The sequence below is a fragment of the Prionailurus viverrinus genome, chromosome A3, assembly GCF_022837055.1.
Source record: "Prionailurus viverrinus isolate Anna chromosome A3, UM_Priviv_1.0, whole genome shotgun sequence".
Taxonomy (NCBI): domain Eukaryota; kingdom Metazoa; phylum Chordata; class Mammalia; order Carnivora; family Felidae; genus Prionailurus; species Prionailurus viverrinus.
The window spans coordinates 17,976,692-17,992,728 of NC_062563.1; the positions used below are offsets into that span (position 1 = coordinate 17,976,692).

The window sequence follows — 16,037 nt, forward strand, 5'->3', positions numbered from 1 at the left end:
GGCCACATTGTGTAATTCTTCTGCTTAATCCCCTTTATGGTGAAGGGTCCATTTCTACCACTGTCATCCCTGGCTGCCCAATCAAATCTCCTGGAGAAATTGAAAATGGTTCCAATGTCAAGGCCTTTGTACCCAGAAGAGTTTGATTCGCTTAGTTCAGGGTAGGGTGCAGGCATTGATATACTGTTTAAAAGGTCTCTAGGGCATTCTGTGCTTTGGAGTCTGGGCTGAGGAACATGGGCCCAACCCAACACTGTGGCAGCTTCTCTGGATGCCTGTCCTCACTCTCTATGGCAGAACTGGTCACTCCCAGATCTGTGCTCCTCCAGGACTCGGTTTCCTGCAATATCCATTAATGCCTCCACTTGTCCCCAAAGTCAGGAACTGGGTCTTCTTCACCGATGTTTTTTCCAGAGCCCGGAGCAGAGTCTAGCACAGAGTAGGTTCTCGGTGAGCATTTGTTGATTGAGAAAATGACCCCGTTTCAACAGAGGCAAAAGCAGTAGCTGTCTGTGCACAAAGTGGCAAACCCATGCGTTCTTTTGCTGGCTCAACAGTGTTAGAAACACCGGGAGCAGCAGTATTTGTGTCATTCACTATCATTTCTCTGCTGTTGTTACAGTCCTCCGCTCTCAAGGAAAAACAAGGGCCCCATGGCCAAGAAGTCACTGGCATGTGCATTTCAGCCATCTGTGCATTCACGCTGTTGCAGAAGGAACATGTTTGCATTTTATTTTTTTAATTTTCAGGAAACCAAGAGACAACATTAACACTTCTAACAAGAAGGGATTACCTTGAATAGATCTCTTTTTGTATGTTTACCTTGGAGGTCACCAAGATGGCTAAGACCGTGCCTGTAACACTTTTATAGTGGGTCCAAAAAAGGACAAAATATTTTAACCATTGTTTTTTTTTTTTTTTTAGTTTAAAGAAAAATAAAGTTAATGTAACTGTTTTTAAAATGAACTGACAGGGGCGCCTGGGTGGCACAGTCGGTTAAGCGTCCGACTTCAGCCAGGTCACGATCTCGCGGTCTGCGAGTTCGAGCCCCGCGTCAGGCTCTGGGCTGATGGCTCAGAGTCTGGAGCCTGTTTCCGATTCTGTGTCTCCCTCTCTCTCTGCCCCTCCCCCGTTCATGCTCTGTCTCTCTCTGTCCCAAAAATAAATAAACGTTGAAAAAAAAATAAAATAAAATGAACTGACTGTGTTGGTAGCCTTAAGACTCGACTAGGTTGAGACCTCCAGGGTATGGGCTGGAAGCCATTGGGGGAAAGTTGGGAGTAGATGGGATGCATAACTTCAGGGTGCTGACATCCCCCTCCCCCACAGGGCTTAAGATGAAGACAGCATGGGCATAGCACGAAGGTGCTAAGCTATAGAGTATGCTTCTGGAGCATCAAGCTGTAGGAGGGCTGGTCTTGATGCAATTTATACTACCCCCACTGCCAGCTGATGCTGTTAGGGGTTTCCTCCACTTGGGGTCATCTGTTGTTGAGTGAGCTCTTTGAACAGCCCTCTGGTCCTCCCAGGGCATCTCGAGGTATTCTAGTAGACTTGTCCAAGTTCTTGCCGCATAATGGCACCCACATACACACACGAGCTGAGAGATGAGACCAAGGTGAAGTAGAGGCAGCAGAGAATGCTTCATGGTTCCCATCTGTCCTTGTAGCATACCACCTGATGGCACACATCACTTCCCTCACGCCAGCTTTGACTTGATACCTCTCTTGGCCTCGGTTTCCACAGCTAAGAAATGGGAATGACCATAAAGAGCCCACATCTTCTTTTTGAGGATTAAATGAGACGGTGTTTGTGTGAGGCCCCCTCACAGTGCCTGGCACAGAGTGAGTGCCCCCAAGTTGTGTTTTTGTCCCGATTGCATCTTCTGACCCTCCCCCCCCCCCCCCCCCCCCGCTTCTGCATTCTGGCCACTTCCTTCATCCCTACTTTATCTCCTATCTTCCCTCAACCCTCATGTAGCATCTCATTCTCAGGACGAGAATCTTGTCAGCTCTGCCATCTGAACTCACCCCGTGCTCAGCCAGTGCCCGGAGCGTGGCACGGCGCTGTCTCAGTGTGAGTAAGAAACAGGCCCTTCCTGATGGGGCTCTTTGAGGAAAATCATTGCTTCTGTTCCTCCTGCCTCTCTTGCCCCATCCTCTGTAGCCCAGGGTAGAAAGGCTGCTTGTTCCTCTGGTGTGCTGCAGCCAGAGCCTTGATGCAAAGGCAAGAGAAGTCATTCGTGGACCCCCTGGAGCCTTACTTCTGAGCAGAGGAGCTGCTTTCCAGGAGTAAAGAAGCAGGGGTCGCTCTGCAATATAAAACGGAAACTGGGGGCGCCTGGGTGGCGCAGTCGGCTAAGCGTCCGACTTCAGCCAGGTCACGATCTCGCGGTCCGTGAGTTCGAGCCCCGCGTCGGGCTCTGGGCTGATGGCTCAGAGCCTGGAGTCTGTTTCCGATTCTGTGTCTCCCTCTCTCTCTGCCCCTCCCCCGTTCATGCTCTGTCTCTCTCTGTCCCAAAAAATAAATAAACGTTGAAAAAAAAAATTAAAAAAAAAAAAGCCAATAGCACTTGGGGTGCCTGGCTTAAAAAAAAAAAGAAAAAAAAAACGGAAACTGAAGTTAAGATTATGATTTAACCCTTGAAGAACCCCTAGCCTCAGGGAAGTTAAGCAAATTGCTCAAGCCACCCAGCTAGTTGATCATTCATTCATGCGTGCAAGGGGAGGAAGTGTGGAACAAAATCTGCCTCAGATCCTTGCCATTTTGGAGCTTAGAGTCTACTACAGGGTTCAGCAGACTCTTTCTATAAAGCACCAGAGAGTGAATATTTTAGAGAGTGTGAGCCGTAGGCCCTCTGCCACAACGACTCAAGTCCCACCCTGGTAGTGGATAAGCAGCTGGAGGTGATACATAAACGAGTGGTGTGGCTGTGCTCCGATCCACTTTTACTTACCGAAACAGATGATGAGACCCATTTGGCTTTCTGGCTTTACTTTTTCAACTCTTGGGCTAGTGAAACATTGAGTGAAACAATTGCATGGTTAAGGCTTTCTGGCTTTACTTTTTCAACTCTTGGGCTAGTGAAACATTGAGTGAAACAATTGCATGGTTAAGTGCAAAATTAGTTGTTCAAAGGAGGGAGATGTTATTTGGGGGAACATAAAGTAGGTGGACTGGAGAGTCAGAGGAGGCACTCATGAAAAGTGACATTTGTGGGGGGAGGGTGCCTTTAATTTATTTATTTTCTAATTTCAGTAGAGTTAACATGCAGTATTATATGTTATGGTATTATAGGTTCAGCTGTACAATGTAGTTATTCAGCAATTCTTTTTTTTTTTAATGTTTATTTCAGAGAGGAAGAGAGACAGAGTACAAGCAGGAGTGGGGCAGAGAGAGAGGGAGACAGAATCCAAAGCAGACTCTAGGCTCTGAGCTGTCAGCATAGAGTGCAATGTGGGGCTTGAACTCATGGACCATGAGATCATGACCTGAGCCGAAGTTATATACTTAACCAACTGAGCCACCCAGATGCCCCAGTTATTCAGCAGTTCTATACATTACTCAGTGCTTATCATGATAAATATACTCATAATCCCCTTCCCCTGTTTCACCCATTCCCCCACCCTCACCCCTCTGGTAACCATGTTTGTTAAAACATTTTAAGTGTGATGTAAGGATAAGGAGTCATTAATTGGGTGAAAGGGAGGCATGGGAAGGGAAAAAGTGTTCTGAGCTGACAGAATAGTTGGTGCAAGGGTCCTGTGGCCAAAGAGACTGCAGTTCTTTTCAGATATTGAAATAGAGTCTTGGAATGCAGGAGGGAGGGGAGGGGAGGCCAGCTCATGTAGAGAGCTGATGAAAACCACAGCATAAGGACTTGCTCTTAATCCCAAGAGCAATGGGGAACCACTGCTTTTCTGATACTAAGGGGTAATGTGACTGGATTCTCCTTACAAAGTTCTCATTCTGGCTTCTGACCAGGAATCTCACTGACAGCAATCAAAAGAGACTCAGGTTGACAGGCAGCTCAGCACCCTTTCCCCCACAAACTTTTTATTTTATGTTTGCCGTTCTAACAAATCTTGCGCTTCCTCCGCTTCCAAAGATTCACATTACATTACACATTTTACGGCCACAAGCTCCATCCCATTCCATTTTTCTCACCTTCTGGCTTTCCTTACCCAGTCCATCCCCCCACTAACTTCGTAAAACTTGCATGTTAAATTTTTCAGAGACTGTTTCTGACAAAGCAGTGGGAATTAGATTTGGTGAAGCCCTTCATAAAAAATTGAAGGCACGCTATATTAACATACATTGATTTATTCATAGTGTTTCATTACAAGTAAGTGAGGATCCTGTAATACCAGGAAAGGTTAGGAGAGCAGGGGAGCGCGGTATATTATATTGACAGCTCGGTGGAAATTGAGTCGCTTTTGGATTGAATTTGGAGTGCAGAAAAGGAATTGGCTAGTAAATAAGGCATGAGTTTTACCTCCCAGTGTCTGTATATCAGTGTGGTTGCCACCAGCCCAGGCAGGGGGACGGGGACAGAATTTCAAAAGGATGCATGAGCACTGGTAACCTAGGCTTGGCTGCCACCCGTCAGAGCTCTCTGGGTGTCTCTGTTCTTGTGTCACCAGGAAACCTGAATCCAGCTGCACACTGGGGACTCAGCTCCCCATTTGCTTGGCTCACCACTGCCGGTCACACTGGGTTTTCCTCAGTTCTCCCAAGACTGTTCCTACCCCAGGCCTTTGCCCAGGTGGTTCCGTCTGCCGAGACCCTAGAATGTTTCACTGCTGCTCTGACTCTGTGTTATCCTCTGCCATCAGCTCACTTCTCCCCTGAGATACCTCCCTGAGCACACTGTCTTAGTTTGGTGACCCTGAAACACCGAGAGGTGGGAGTGGGGAAGGGAAAGGAAGGGACTGTAGCCAGTGATAGATGTGTTTCCCAGCCAGCTATGTTGGAGGCAGTCGGAGTGGAATCCCTCCAGGAAGTCCCCTGGGATGCTGCAGGAGTGTCACATGGGGGGAGCCCAGGGACTGTGTGCATCAACTACCATCATTCTAGCCGCTGGGGGCGCCAATTACCCAGCGCAGGCGAGTGCCCCCCCCCCCCCCCAGGACAGCCCTCAAGCACAGAGAGGCAGATGGTTGCCTTGTTTCTCTCTGAGAAGCGGAGCAGGTGGGGGTGACCAGAGGGAAAGCTGGGGACAGGTTCACTGAGGACCTGCAGGACAGGTATTCCTGCCCAGGCTTTCCTTGCAATGTGCCCAAATCCTTTAGCTCAGTGTGTTTTTCCTCTGGGGCTTGCTCTGCTCTGAGGAGTCCGGTCTGTCTCCTTCTCGGCATGTAGCGTCAATTGCTACTGCTTGACAGAGAAGTTACCTCTTTCTCTAAAACACGTGGCGCCCTTGCCAGAAAACGCAAACGGCTTATTTTTGAGGTAAAGTTGGTGTGTTCCTGTTTCTGTCTGGGTTTGGCCTTCCTGGCACATAGAAGACATTCTTGACCGAAGACAAAGTGATAGAAGGTGTGTGTGTCGTTGACCTACATTGCTCAGAAAGGAAGACACCTGGGCACGGGGTCAAGCTTGTGTTCACATTGGCTGTGTATGCAACAGTTGTGCAGTGCAGGCCCCAGGGTGCAGGCGTATGCAGGACACGTTTGTGAAGGAACAAGTGAATCAATGAGTGAATGCATCCTTTAGTTAATGCGATGTTGTCTCCGGGCCGGGCAGCAACTTCTAGAGTAAGGAGCACAGCTTTTAGATCCAACAGACCTGGGTTTAGTCGTGCGTCAAGGGTAGAACCCTGAACAACCATGAGGATGCATGGCCTAGAGCTACACATGACAGCCCGCACGCCTCTCACAACCGCAATGTGGAGCGAAAGAAGCCGCCCTGTATACTTCCACGGATAAAAAGTACAAGAGCAGGCAACACTAGTCTGTGCTGTGTGTAAGTCAGGATAGAGGTTATCCTTGCTGAAGGGTGGTGGGGAGGGATTGGAAGGGGGCACGCAGGCTACATCTTGGTTCTGGTAATGTTCTTTCAGCCGGGTGCTAGTGATACGCATGTGTCCAGTTAATAAAAATTCGTTGGACTGTATAGTTTCTGTATGTATGTTATACTCTAATTAAAGACATTTTTTTAATGTTTATTTTTCTTTTTGAGAGACAGTGTGCAAGCAGGGGAGGGGTAGAGGGAGAGGGAGACAGAATCCAAGTCAGGCTCCAGGCTCTGAGCTATCAGCCCAGAGCCCGATGCGGGGCTCGAACTCACAAACCGTGAGATCATGACCTGAGTCGAAGTCCGAGGCTTAACCGACTGAGCCACTCAGGGACCCCTAATAAGACATGTTTAATAGGACAAACTAGATGAAACAAATAAACATACAATCCTGTGTTTGTCACTTTAACAACTGTGTGACCTGCAAATGTGGCACACAAAATTGTGATCTATGGGGGCTGGTGCTGGGATGCCAACGGTTTTTGTTACTCTCACAGCAGGGTAAGTGCAGAAATAGAGAGTGAGCACTTAGAAGCTCTCATGGTCCCTTGACATTGCCACAGCCTCCGTGTGGGAGGAGTGGGCGTGTCTGGTTACACAGAGTGCAGACCGGTGTGGCTATTACCAGACTCACATGATGAGTCCCACGCGATGGGGTCTGCAGATCATTATGGGCCAGCAATGGATTGGGAAACACAAAACTGGGCCTTCACCACAGAAAGTTTGGAAAGTGCTGACTTAATGCAGGTTACTTTCAGTTGAGTCTCCATTTCTCCAACATTTAAATGAGATAAATATCCTGATGCCCCGAGGTTTAGGGAAGAGGAACAAGACACCGCATGAGAAAGCAGCAGAGAGCACCATGGGGAGGAAGGGGTGAGGAGGCTGCATTCTTAAGTGGCCTTCCAAGCCATTCTTGTCAGACGTCACACATAAACACTGCTCTACAGCTGTGCTGTCCAATGTGGCAGCCGCTGGCCACACGGGGCTACAGAGCTTTTGAAACTTGGCTAGTCCAAATGGAGATGTGCCATAAGGACAGACTACGTACTAGATGTCTAAGACTTAATATGCATAATAGAATCTAAAATACCACATTAAATGTTTGTGTTGATTACAGGTTGAAATACTAATACTCTGCATATATCAGGTTCAACAAAATGTGAAAATTAATTTTACTTTCTTCTTTTACTTTCTTTTCATGTGCCCACTAGATGATTGAAAAGCGTAGGTGTGGCTCACATTCTATTTCTGTTGGGCAGCAGCACTCTGGCGCATGTCCACAGTGCTCTTCTTGCGAGGCTGGGACCATCTGTAAGATGGACGATCCCAGCAGAACTTGCTGTTCAAACTTACATGCCTCCTTCTCCTTTGCTCTCCTGACATTCCCCTGGATGAGCTCCATCTAGCTTCCCGTGCGAGGTATTTATTTGTTTGCTGGCTTGTTGTACAGATCAACTACAAGGCTGTTGGCTCGCTGGACCCGAGTGCCGACCTCTCCAGCCAGCGGGGGAAAGTGTTCAAGCTCCGGAATGAAACCCACCACCTCTTTGTGGGTCTGTACCCGGGGACCACCTACTCCTTCACCATCAAGGCCAGCACAGCAAAAGGCTTTGGGCCCCCTGTCACCACTAGGATTGCCACCAAAATTTCAGGTATGTGTCTTAGAAAGGGGAAAGGAAGAAGGGTGGTCTGTTTTTTCCCCATTCATAATTTTCCTGGGAGTGAAAAAGGGCAGAGCCAGCTGTCACCTCATGGTATTGGAGCAAGTAAGAGGATGCATCCCCTGGCGTGTATCACTGTAGTTCGTGAAGAAACCAAATCCACAAACCTCCTAAAGTGTAAAAAACATACTAATTAGACTAGACCAGAGGGAACACTAAGTGATTCACCAAATAATTTATCATACAATTGCATTAAATAGGACATCTTCTTCCCATACAAATTCGTTTGTAAAAATATGATTTCTTTTCAAGAATATTCTTTTGGCAGTACAGGGCACAGCCAAAGGTTCTCATGAAATGTTGGATGGATGGATGGATGGATGGATGGATGGATGGATGGATGGATGTTCCAATGCCATGGATGTCTGAGATTTCACCCGCCTGGTCACCAGTAGGGTCCCCTCCACTGCCAGACACATTCAACACGGAATTATCTCAGATCCCATTTTAAAATTTACAAGTTTTGCAAAACCTCTGGCGTGCATGCATACGTATTTTGCATAGACACCCACAGTGGTTTTTGCAACTTAATGTTTTCACTTATCTTTATACCATAAGCATCTAACATGTTGGTACATTGCTTTCATGATAATGTTCTGTCAAGCGGATGGACGTAATTTAATTAAACATTCCCCTGTGGTTGCATGTTTTTAGAAAATAACTCTTCAGTAAACATGTTACAGAATACAGTTTAATTCCTTGGTTTGGATTATAACTTCAGCATTAAATTCCAGAAATTGAAATACTGAATTAAAAGGGCTATGGGTTTTAATAGCTCATCATACAGATGGCTAGATTAGCTTCCCAAGGGATTAGATTACGTTGTCTTCCCATCAGTCAGGGATAAGAGAAGGGAGGGTCTCGTGAAAAAGAGAGAGAGAAAAGATAAGAGGAACTAGTTCATCACTGCTGTAATTTGCATTTCAGATGTGTTTAAGGAGGTCGACTCTGCTTTTACATCTTTGTTAAGTACTTACCCTTCCTGCATTCATCAGTTTATGGTGTGGAACTCTTTGATTGCTGAGGGCTAGTGGCCACATCACTGCCATCCTTCCCCTCTATCTTCTGCACCTTGAAGGGACCCACAGGCAGGTTGGAAGAACTGTGCTGAAAACCTGGGATGCCATGTGACTCTCGCCCAGCCCTTTCCCAGTGTCCTCCTTCTGGCCATCCTGGGTGTCTTTAGGAATGGCAGCAGGGGAGGTAGTTAGCAGGAGTTCTGTGCTGAGTGCCCTCCTCTCTCTGTCCAGCTCCATCGATGCCGGAATATGACACAGACACCCCACTGAATGAAACGGACACGACCATCACGGTGATGCTGAAGCCTGCTCAGTCACGGGGAGCCCCTGTCAGGTGAGGAGGGTTCTTCTCCTGGACTTCGTGCTTTTTCTTCTCTGCACCGTGCAGTGCCCATGAACAGGACTGGCTAGAAGTGAGGCTTCTGGAAAATGAGAATCAGCAGCCCCAAACTCAGTTCAGGGGGTGCCACTAGGCCAAGAGTCTCTCCCCCAGCAGTGAGGAATTAGGACGGGTTCAGAGGGAACATGCTGATGGGGACATGAGGAGGGCTGGGAGAGAACTTCCTGGAACACACCTATGGTCAGTTTATTTAGTGGGGTTGGAGGCATGGAAACAGAATCTCCTGGAAGGATATCCTTTCCATATATGACTGCCATAACAGACACATGGACCGACTTGCTGAATTCTACAAACAAACTAATCATGTAAATGGGACAAGACCTCCAGGCTGGTCCAGTTAGGGCCTTGGGGTACTAGAGTCCCTCAGGAGGACTTGCAAGGTCATACTGCTGACTTTCACAAGAGGTTGTTGGAGTTGAGGAGCATACTTCTGGCCAAGGCAGTGCAAGTAGTTCAGTAGCTAAGCTGAGCCAGTGCAAGTCCCCAGGCTCACGGTTGCCAGGAAGGTGGGTATCTCTTGGAAACAACTGCACTCTGCACAAGGGCAGTGGCTTTCAATTTGGCTCAGTTCAGTTAAACAAGCATGCATTGAGTATCTTATCTACCAGGAATGGTGGGGCACAAGGGACCCAAATGATTCATTTATTCATCCATTCCTTCAAGAAACACCTGTTGAGCAAGTTGCTCAGGGCCAGCCACTGTTTAACCACTTAGGAGACAGTAGCAAACTAGCTGTGAATAAGTCATTTCCTAAGGAAAGTTAAACTTCAGTTGGGAAACAAGAAACATGAAAACATAATTGCAATACAGTGTATGCTTATAGAGAAGAAATTCCCAGCTGACATTCTCAGGTGACACCGAGCTGTCTCTTAAATGTGATATAAGATGTTGCCAAGGCAGTAAGAGGGTCGAGCATTAGGAAGGCATGAAGGAGAGAAGCAGCCTGATGCATGGGTAGTAGTTAATCCAAGGCTCTGGAATTTACTTTAGCCTAAAGGTCAAGGCAGGAGTGGTCGGGTGAGAATGGGGGCCATGTTTGAGAATCTCCAGTTTGTTTGAGGGGTCACAGGTAGCCACTGGATAGCCACATGCAATATCACTCTTGTGACACCAGAGACTGGGAGACCAGCCAGGATGGAGGCAACTGAGATGGTCTAGTTATCTGTTTTCCAAACCAGATCCAGCTCTACCCAGAAATTGTAGGTGGCGGAGCAAATGAAATCAACTGCAGCAATTTGGAAGTTCTCATCTCTTCTAAAGATTTTGGACTGTGTTCTACCCTAAGTCAGGTGAATCCTTCAGGCCTTGCAGTGGGTGTGTGTGGTGTTTGTGGAGCACCTGGCTATAGAACTCTCGCCTTATGTTCTCCACATAGGAGAACTATGTTCTCCACATATGTTCCAGGACTGTCCTACCTGTGATGAGCCAAAACAGGTGGTGGCTCTTATGTCATATGAATAATTACTTGAGTTACTACTTTTCTTCCTGTTACTCTCATGCAACATTTTCATTTGATTCTCTCTGTACATAGATTTCACTCTCTTACACATTCTCTAAGTGATGGTCCTCATTTTCACATGAAGAAATTGAGGCTCAGAAGTGCCCAAGGGCACACAAAAAAGTAGGAAAGCTGAACTTGAGTGCAGGGCCTATAGGTGCCAAATCATGTGTTCCGTTCAGGCCACCAGTGCCTCGCTCCCTTTCCCAGCTCTTACCTCTCATACAGCAGCATCAGTCACCACTTCAAAATCTTAGAAAGCTTCTCAGATGATGAAAGTATGGTCCAGAAAAAAGCAACAGCTTGCCCCACTTTACACAGCAAGTTAGCTGCTGACCCAGGTGCATAGGTCAGATCTGACCAAAAGCCCACGACCTTTATATTGCAGACCCAGGTACTCCCTTTCATTACTGCAAGGCTACAAATCAGCAAGGGGACTTCATCACTTGCAATCCCACTGTGGCTTCCCGGCAGGTGCAGATTCCATGTAGCTCACTGTAGTGTGCTGGCTGCTGGGTGGGGCGATGGACCTCTCCATCCTGACTTTGGTGGCAGCGGACCAGCAGTAGATTGAAATCCCGCTCTGACACTGCTGTGTGACTTTGGGCGAGTTACTTAATCCCCCTGACTCTCAGTTTTCCTTATCTGGAAAGCATGGATGGTAGCTATTTCGCAGAGGCTTAGCACAAAATACGGAAGTACCCAAAGCAGAGCAGACCTTCGAGAGTTATTTGTTAGCTTTGCTTCTTCTCTGTGGCACTTGGAGGTTCTTTCAAAACAGTGTTTGACAATCTACCCTCTCTGTAGGGTCACGGCGTTCTCCACTGCCTTCCTGTTCAAATTTCCAAAGCCTTTTGAGACCCTAATTCCATGATGGGGAAGGAAGGACTGTTGCTTTTTACTTAGGAGCCCCTAACTACTTTCCAGCACAAAGTCTCAGAAAAACTTCTTTTTAAAGAAAAAAATTTTACTGAGAAAGAAGCAATCTTGGTTTTGCCCAGTGGCAGGATAAAGTTAATTCTTCTACAGAGGATTCAGGGTCCCATCCTCAAGATGAATCAGATTATATGTCTGTGAACCCCTGAAAACTCATCGAAGCCAGCTGAACACAGATGGGAGTAATTATCACCATGTTTTATTGGGCAACTGGCTGCTGGGTGGGATTGCAAGTAAGCAACTGTTACGTTCCAAGAGTTTAACCTTGACTAACCTATTAGAATTATTACATCCCTGTTAGAAGTGAGGAAACTAAAGTTCATGCTCACATAGTCAGCAAGTGATAAAGATGAGATTTACATCCAGCCCTTCCCAAAAGGGGTCCTCTGAGCAGCCCAAACTATTTTTTTCTGGGGAAGCTTTCCCAGTTCCCCCAAAGAGGTGCCCCTTACACTTTCCCTCTGAGCCTACATGCTCTTAGTTTGCACATCTTTGTAATAAGCTCATACATCCTAAGACTGTAGTAAATTAGGAGGTGGGAATGGAAATGCCCCAGTAGCAGTGAGAAATGACAGTGAGTAGCAGCAGAAAAACAGGGCAGGTCTACAAAACAGACACAGAGATTCAGCAAACAGGGAGGCATACGTGCTATAGCCCCTCACAGCCATGGGTGTTCATTAGCTGTTCTGGTTCAACTAAAAATGTAGCGTTAGGTTCTGTGTCTTCAAGTTAAAAGAGGCTTCTGGTTTCCATTTAACAAGTAAGCCCTTGCTGCATGTCTGTCCCTGTACATAAATTATCTGTATCCTCACAACGTTGTGATAATCGTCTCCCCCATTTTGCAGATATGGAAACTGAGATAAATAGAAACCAAGTAAGTTGACTCAGGCCACAAAACAAGCAAGGGGTACAGACAGAACTTAAACTCAGTTCAGCTGACCCTAAGCCAACACTCATTTCTCACAACCTCCCGAGGAGAAAGTTGTGCGTGACATACTTTGGTGACATTTCCATTGGGAAAAAAAAAAATTAAATGTCACTGCTCAAAGGGGCAATGCTTGGTGTCTGTAAATGTCTGACTGCTTTTCTTCCCAAGGCTCTGGATCATTGAGAGTGGGTATAGGCTCAGTTTCTGGGATTATTTTCAGACTGTTGCTTGGGCATTTGCCAAGAAGGGAAGGAGATTAACCAGTGCCAGTTAGTATGACTTCCAGGTCAACTGCAGTGACAGTAGTGGCAATATCCCAGTAGATTTCAGTTACCTTAGCCCTCATTCACCTTGAACTCTAGGCACTAGGATGCCCATCTGGGAGGCAGTGGACCATTATATCATTCAACACATATTTATTGAGCCCTTGAGATGTCCCAGGAACTGAGCTAAGCAGGAAACAAGGTAGATACACACCTGTCCTCTTGAGCCTTAACTTTCGACAAGTGTGCATGTGAACAGGAAGGGGGGTGGGGCATCAAGCAGGTGAGCAGACACAATACTGAGCTGAAAGTGGCAAAACAAGATGCTTTGAAGCCTGTGGGGACAGTATATTGATGGAAGAACTGCACTGTCCAGAGAGATGAGCACACCCCTGGCAAGTGGGCCAGTGAAGAGTCCCGCAGGTGGGGGACATGGGGGCATAGAGAAGACAGTGAAGGCTCCTCTCTAACCACAGGGCACAATGAGCTCACTAGATAGATTGGGTCACGGATGCCTGGACTCCTACTTTATAGTTGAATGCTCCTTTAATTTCACTGTATCATGTGATCATTACTCAGTGAGCTGGGTGGGACATACCATCTCTGTATCACAGGAGGGAGCTGAAGTCTAAGATACTGAATGGTCCAAGGTCATGGAGCTCATTCTGCACAAAGTCTGTGTGTGGACCTTGCTTCCTGCTTCTGAGTTCGTTGCTCCCTCAAGAAGTTCTGGGTTCCCCGTGTCTGGGATGCTCAGTGATGACTCAGTAACTTTTCGGTGGGGCTGTTGTGGAGTGAGCTTCCAGTAACTAGAGAATCCGGGGCAGGCAAGATGCCTTCCCAGGGGACCTCCAACCCTGGACTATGCAGGCCCAGCCCATAACGGGACCCCACATCTCTGGGTGGAGCAGCCCATTCTCCAGCAGCCTCACCCCTGGGCCTCAGCTGCAGGCCCCACCCAAGTAGCTTTCTTCCTCCGTCTGCCAGCAGCGTTCTGGTCCTGGCTTAGCCAGACCCCAGCTCCTGCTTGGCTGCTTGCTGCCCCTGGGGAGCCCCATGGGTCTAATCTACTCTGCCTGGTAGAACTGGGCACACAGGGAGGCGAGGGGGAGAAGGGCAGATTGTTGTGTGGGGCTCCTGCACCCCCATCCCTCCATCCAAACCACCTCGGAAGCTTGGCCTATTTTTCTCATACTCCACAATGGAGATTTATTGCTTTTGCATTGCTTTCCTCAGGCCTTCAAAGATTTATTGGTTTTTAAGTGACAGAATCCCAGAATTGCTTAAAAGATCAATCAAATAGTGACTAGAATCTAATATTCAGCTCCAACTCGAACCCGCCAAACCTTCTTCCCCCACGCCCCACCTGTCACGCTGATGTATCTGTAGTAACCTTCATAAGAAAGTAACTTGGCCATGAATTTATCACCCAAAATGCAGTCCCTGAAGCAGAGCCCCAGATTCTGTAGCAGATCCTGCCCCAGAGCCCCAGTTGGCTTCTTCAGGGACGTTCCCCTGTGTTCCTTCCCCTCCCATCAGTCACAGGGACCTGTCCAGTGCAGTCTAGAATCACTTCGGGATTAGCTGCTGCTTCTGCCCCTCTGCCACGCTTCACCTGTCCTGCCCGGGTGGTCTTGCTGGTTTGCCTCCCATCAATTTTTCTTCCTTCAGTCCATCCTCCACTGAGCTGTTGGAGTGTCCCTTAAAATTCTTCTTATATAATTTATATGTATAATTTATTGTCAAGTTAGATAACATACAGTGTATATACAGTGTGCTCTTGGTTTTGGGGGGTAGATTCTCATGATTCCCTTAAAATTCTTAAATGGGTCATTCATTGGCTTTCCACTATGTTGAGTTCAAGCTTGTTAACATGGAACGCCAGGTCCATCAGAATCTGGCTGCAACCTTCCTTTCTAGTTTTATTCCCTTTCACTCCGCCCCGTTACCAGTTTTTACTCAACAGGGCCCAGGGGGCTTCCTTCATAATTCTTTCTTTAATTGTGTTATGCACTTGCCAGTATGTTTCCTTTGGTTTTGTTTCTTGCCCTCCCCTCCCTAGACTGTGAGCCCCAGGAAACCCGAGGCTTGACACTGATGGATTCCCTTTCCCTGGGACAGTGTCCGGCATGTAGTAGGTGCTCAAAACACAAGTAAGTAAGTGACTTCGCACGTCTGTTTTGCGCACCTGGTAGATGGCAGGTGCTGGGACTGGAGGTACCCTTCACAGGCCTTGCCTTCAGCTTCTAAATCTGGAAGAGTGCTACTGCCCCATTGACTTTCTGCCCTGATGGAAATGTCCAGTCTCTGTGCTGTCCAGTCGTCGCCACCAACCACATGTGGCTATCATTGAGCACTTGAAATATGACCACTGTAACTAAGGAACTGAATTTGTTTATTTCTTAAATTAATTTAAATTTAAAGAATTTCAGGGTCATTCATAGCTCGCGGCTACCATTTGGGACAATGCAGTTCTGTCGGGAAGATAATCAGAAAAACTAAAAAAAAAAAATGCTTGGTCAGAGGTTTCTATGAGGGTTCAGGGCAGAGGCACCCATCATTAGCCTGATGGGCTCAGGTGCAGAGAGGGCTTCCTGGAGACAGTGTTGCCTGACCTGAGACCTGCCAGCTTGCGGGGAATTTGCTTAGTGAAGGAGGGGGGAGCAGCATACACAGGAGCCAAGGCAGAGAAGGTGCACGGTGTGTTCAGAGGCGGCAGGGACCTCAGCACACTTGGGCAGAGGGGAGCAGGGAGGCAAAGGAACAGGCTGGGGCGCGGTAAAGAATCATCGTTTTGGGTTTGGACTTTGTCCTGAGAAGTATGGGGAACATTTGGCAGCTCTTGGCTCTCCCGTAAGCATTCCAGCCCTTGTCTATGCCATTCTCTGTGCTGAGCATGGCATTCTCTACCTGTCCAATGTGCAGTTCAAATCTGCTACACCTGGGGCCATTCCCCACCGTGCAGCAGGATACATTGGCTCCCCTGGGGGCCCCCACTCTGCCCTGGCCAGTCCCCGGTCAGGGACTTGTCGTTTCAATCTCTACCAGCCCATGACATCTTAGTGTCCTCCTGCCGTAGCTAACTTCCCAGTGGGATACGCCAGAAAATCAAAGCCTTCTGCAGTCATACCCAGCCTCATGCAGTTGACTCATGAGTGGCCTTGAGCCAGTTACTTAACTCCTCTGATCTCAGAGCTGCTTGTTAGAAAAATGGGAAGTACCCACATCACAGATTGTTGTGAAGATCAAAGGAG

General features: G+C 47.5%; 1 protein-coding gene across 1 annotated transcript in view; it reads left to right on the forward strand.

Annotated features, from left to right (window-relative positions):
• PTPRT (protein tyrosine phosphatase receptor type T) overlaps window positions 1-16,037 on the forward strand; it is a 795,219-nt gene that overhangs the window by 495,109 nt on the left and 284,073 nt on the right. Inside the window, exons 11-12 of the mRNA XM_047852741.1 lie at window positions 7,469-7,670; window positions 8,990-9,092. Coding sequence (XP_047708697.1) covers window positions 7,469-7,670; window positions 8,990-9,092 — 305 coding nt within the window. The remainder of the gene's footprint in view (window positions 1-7,468; window positions 7,671-8,989; window positions 9,093-16,037) is intronic.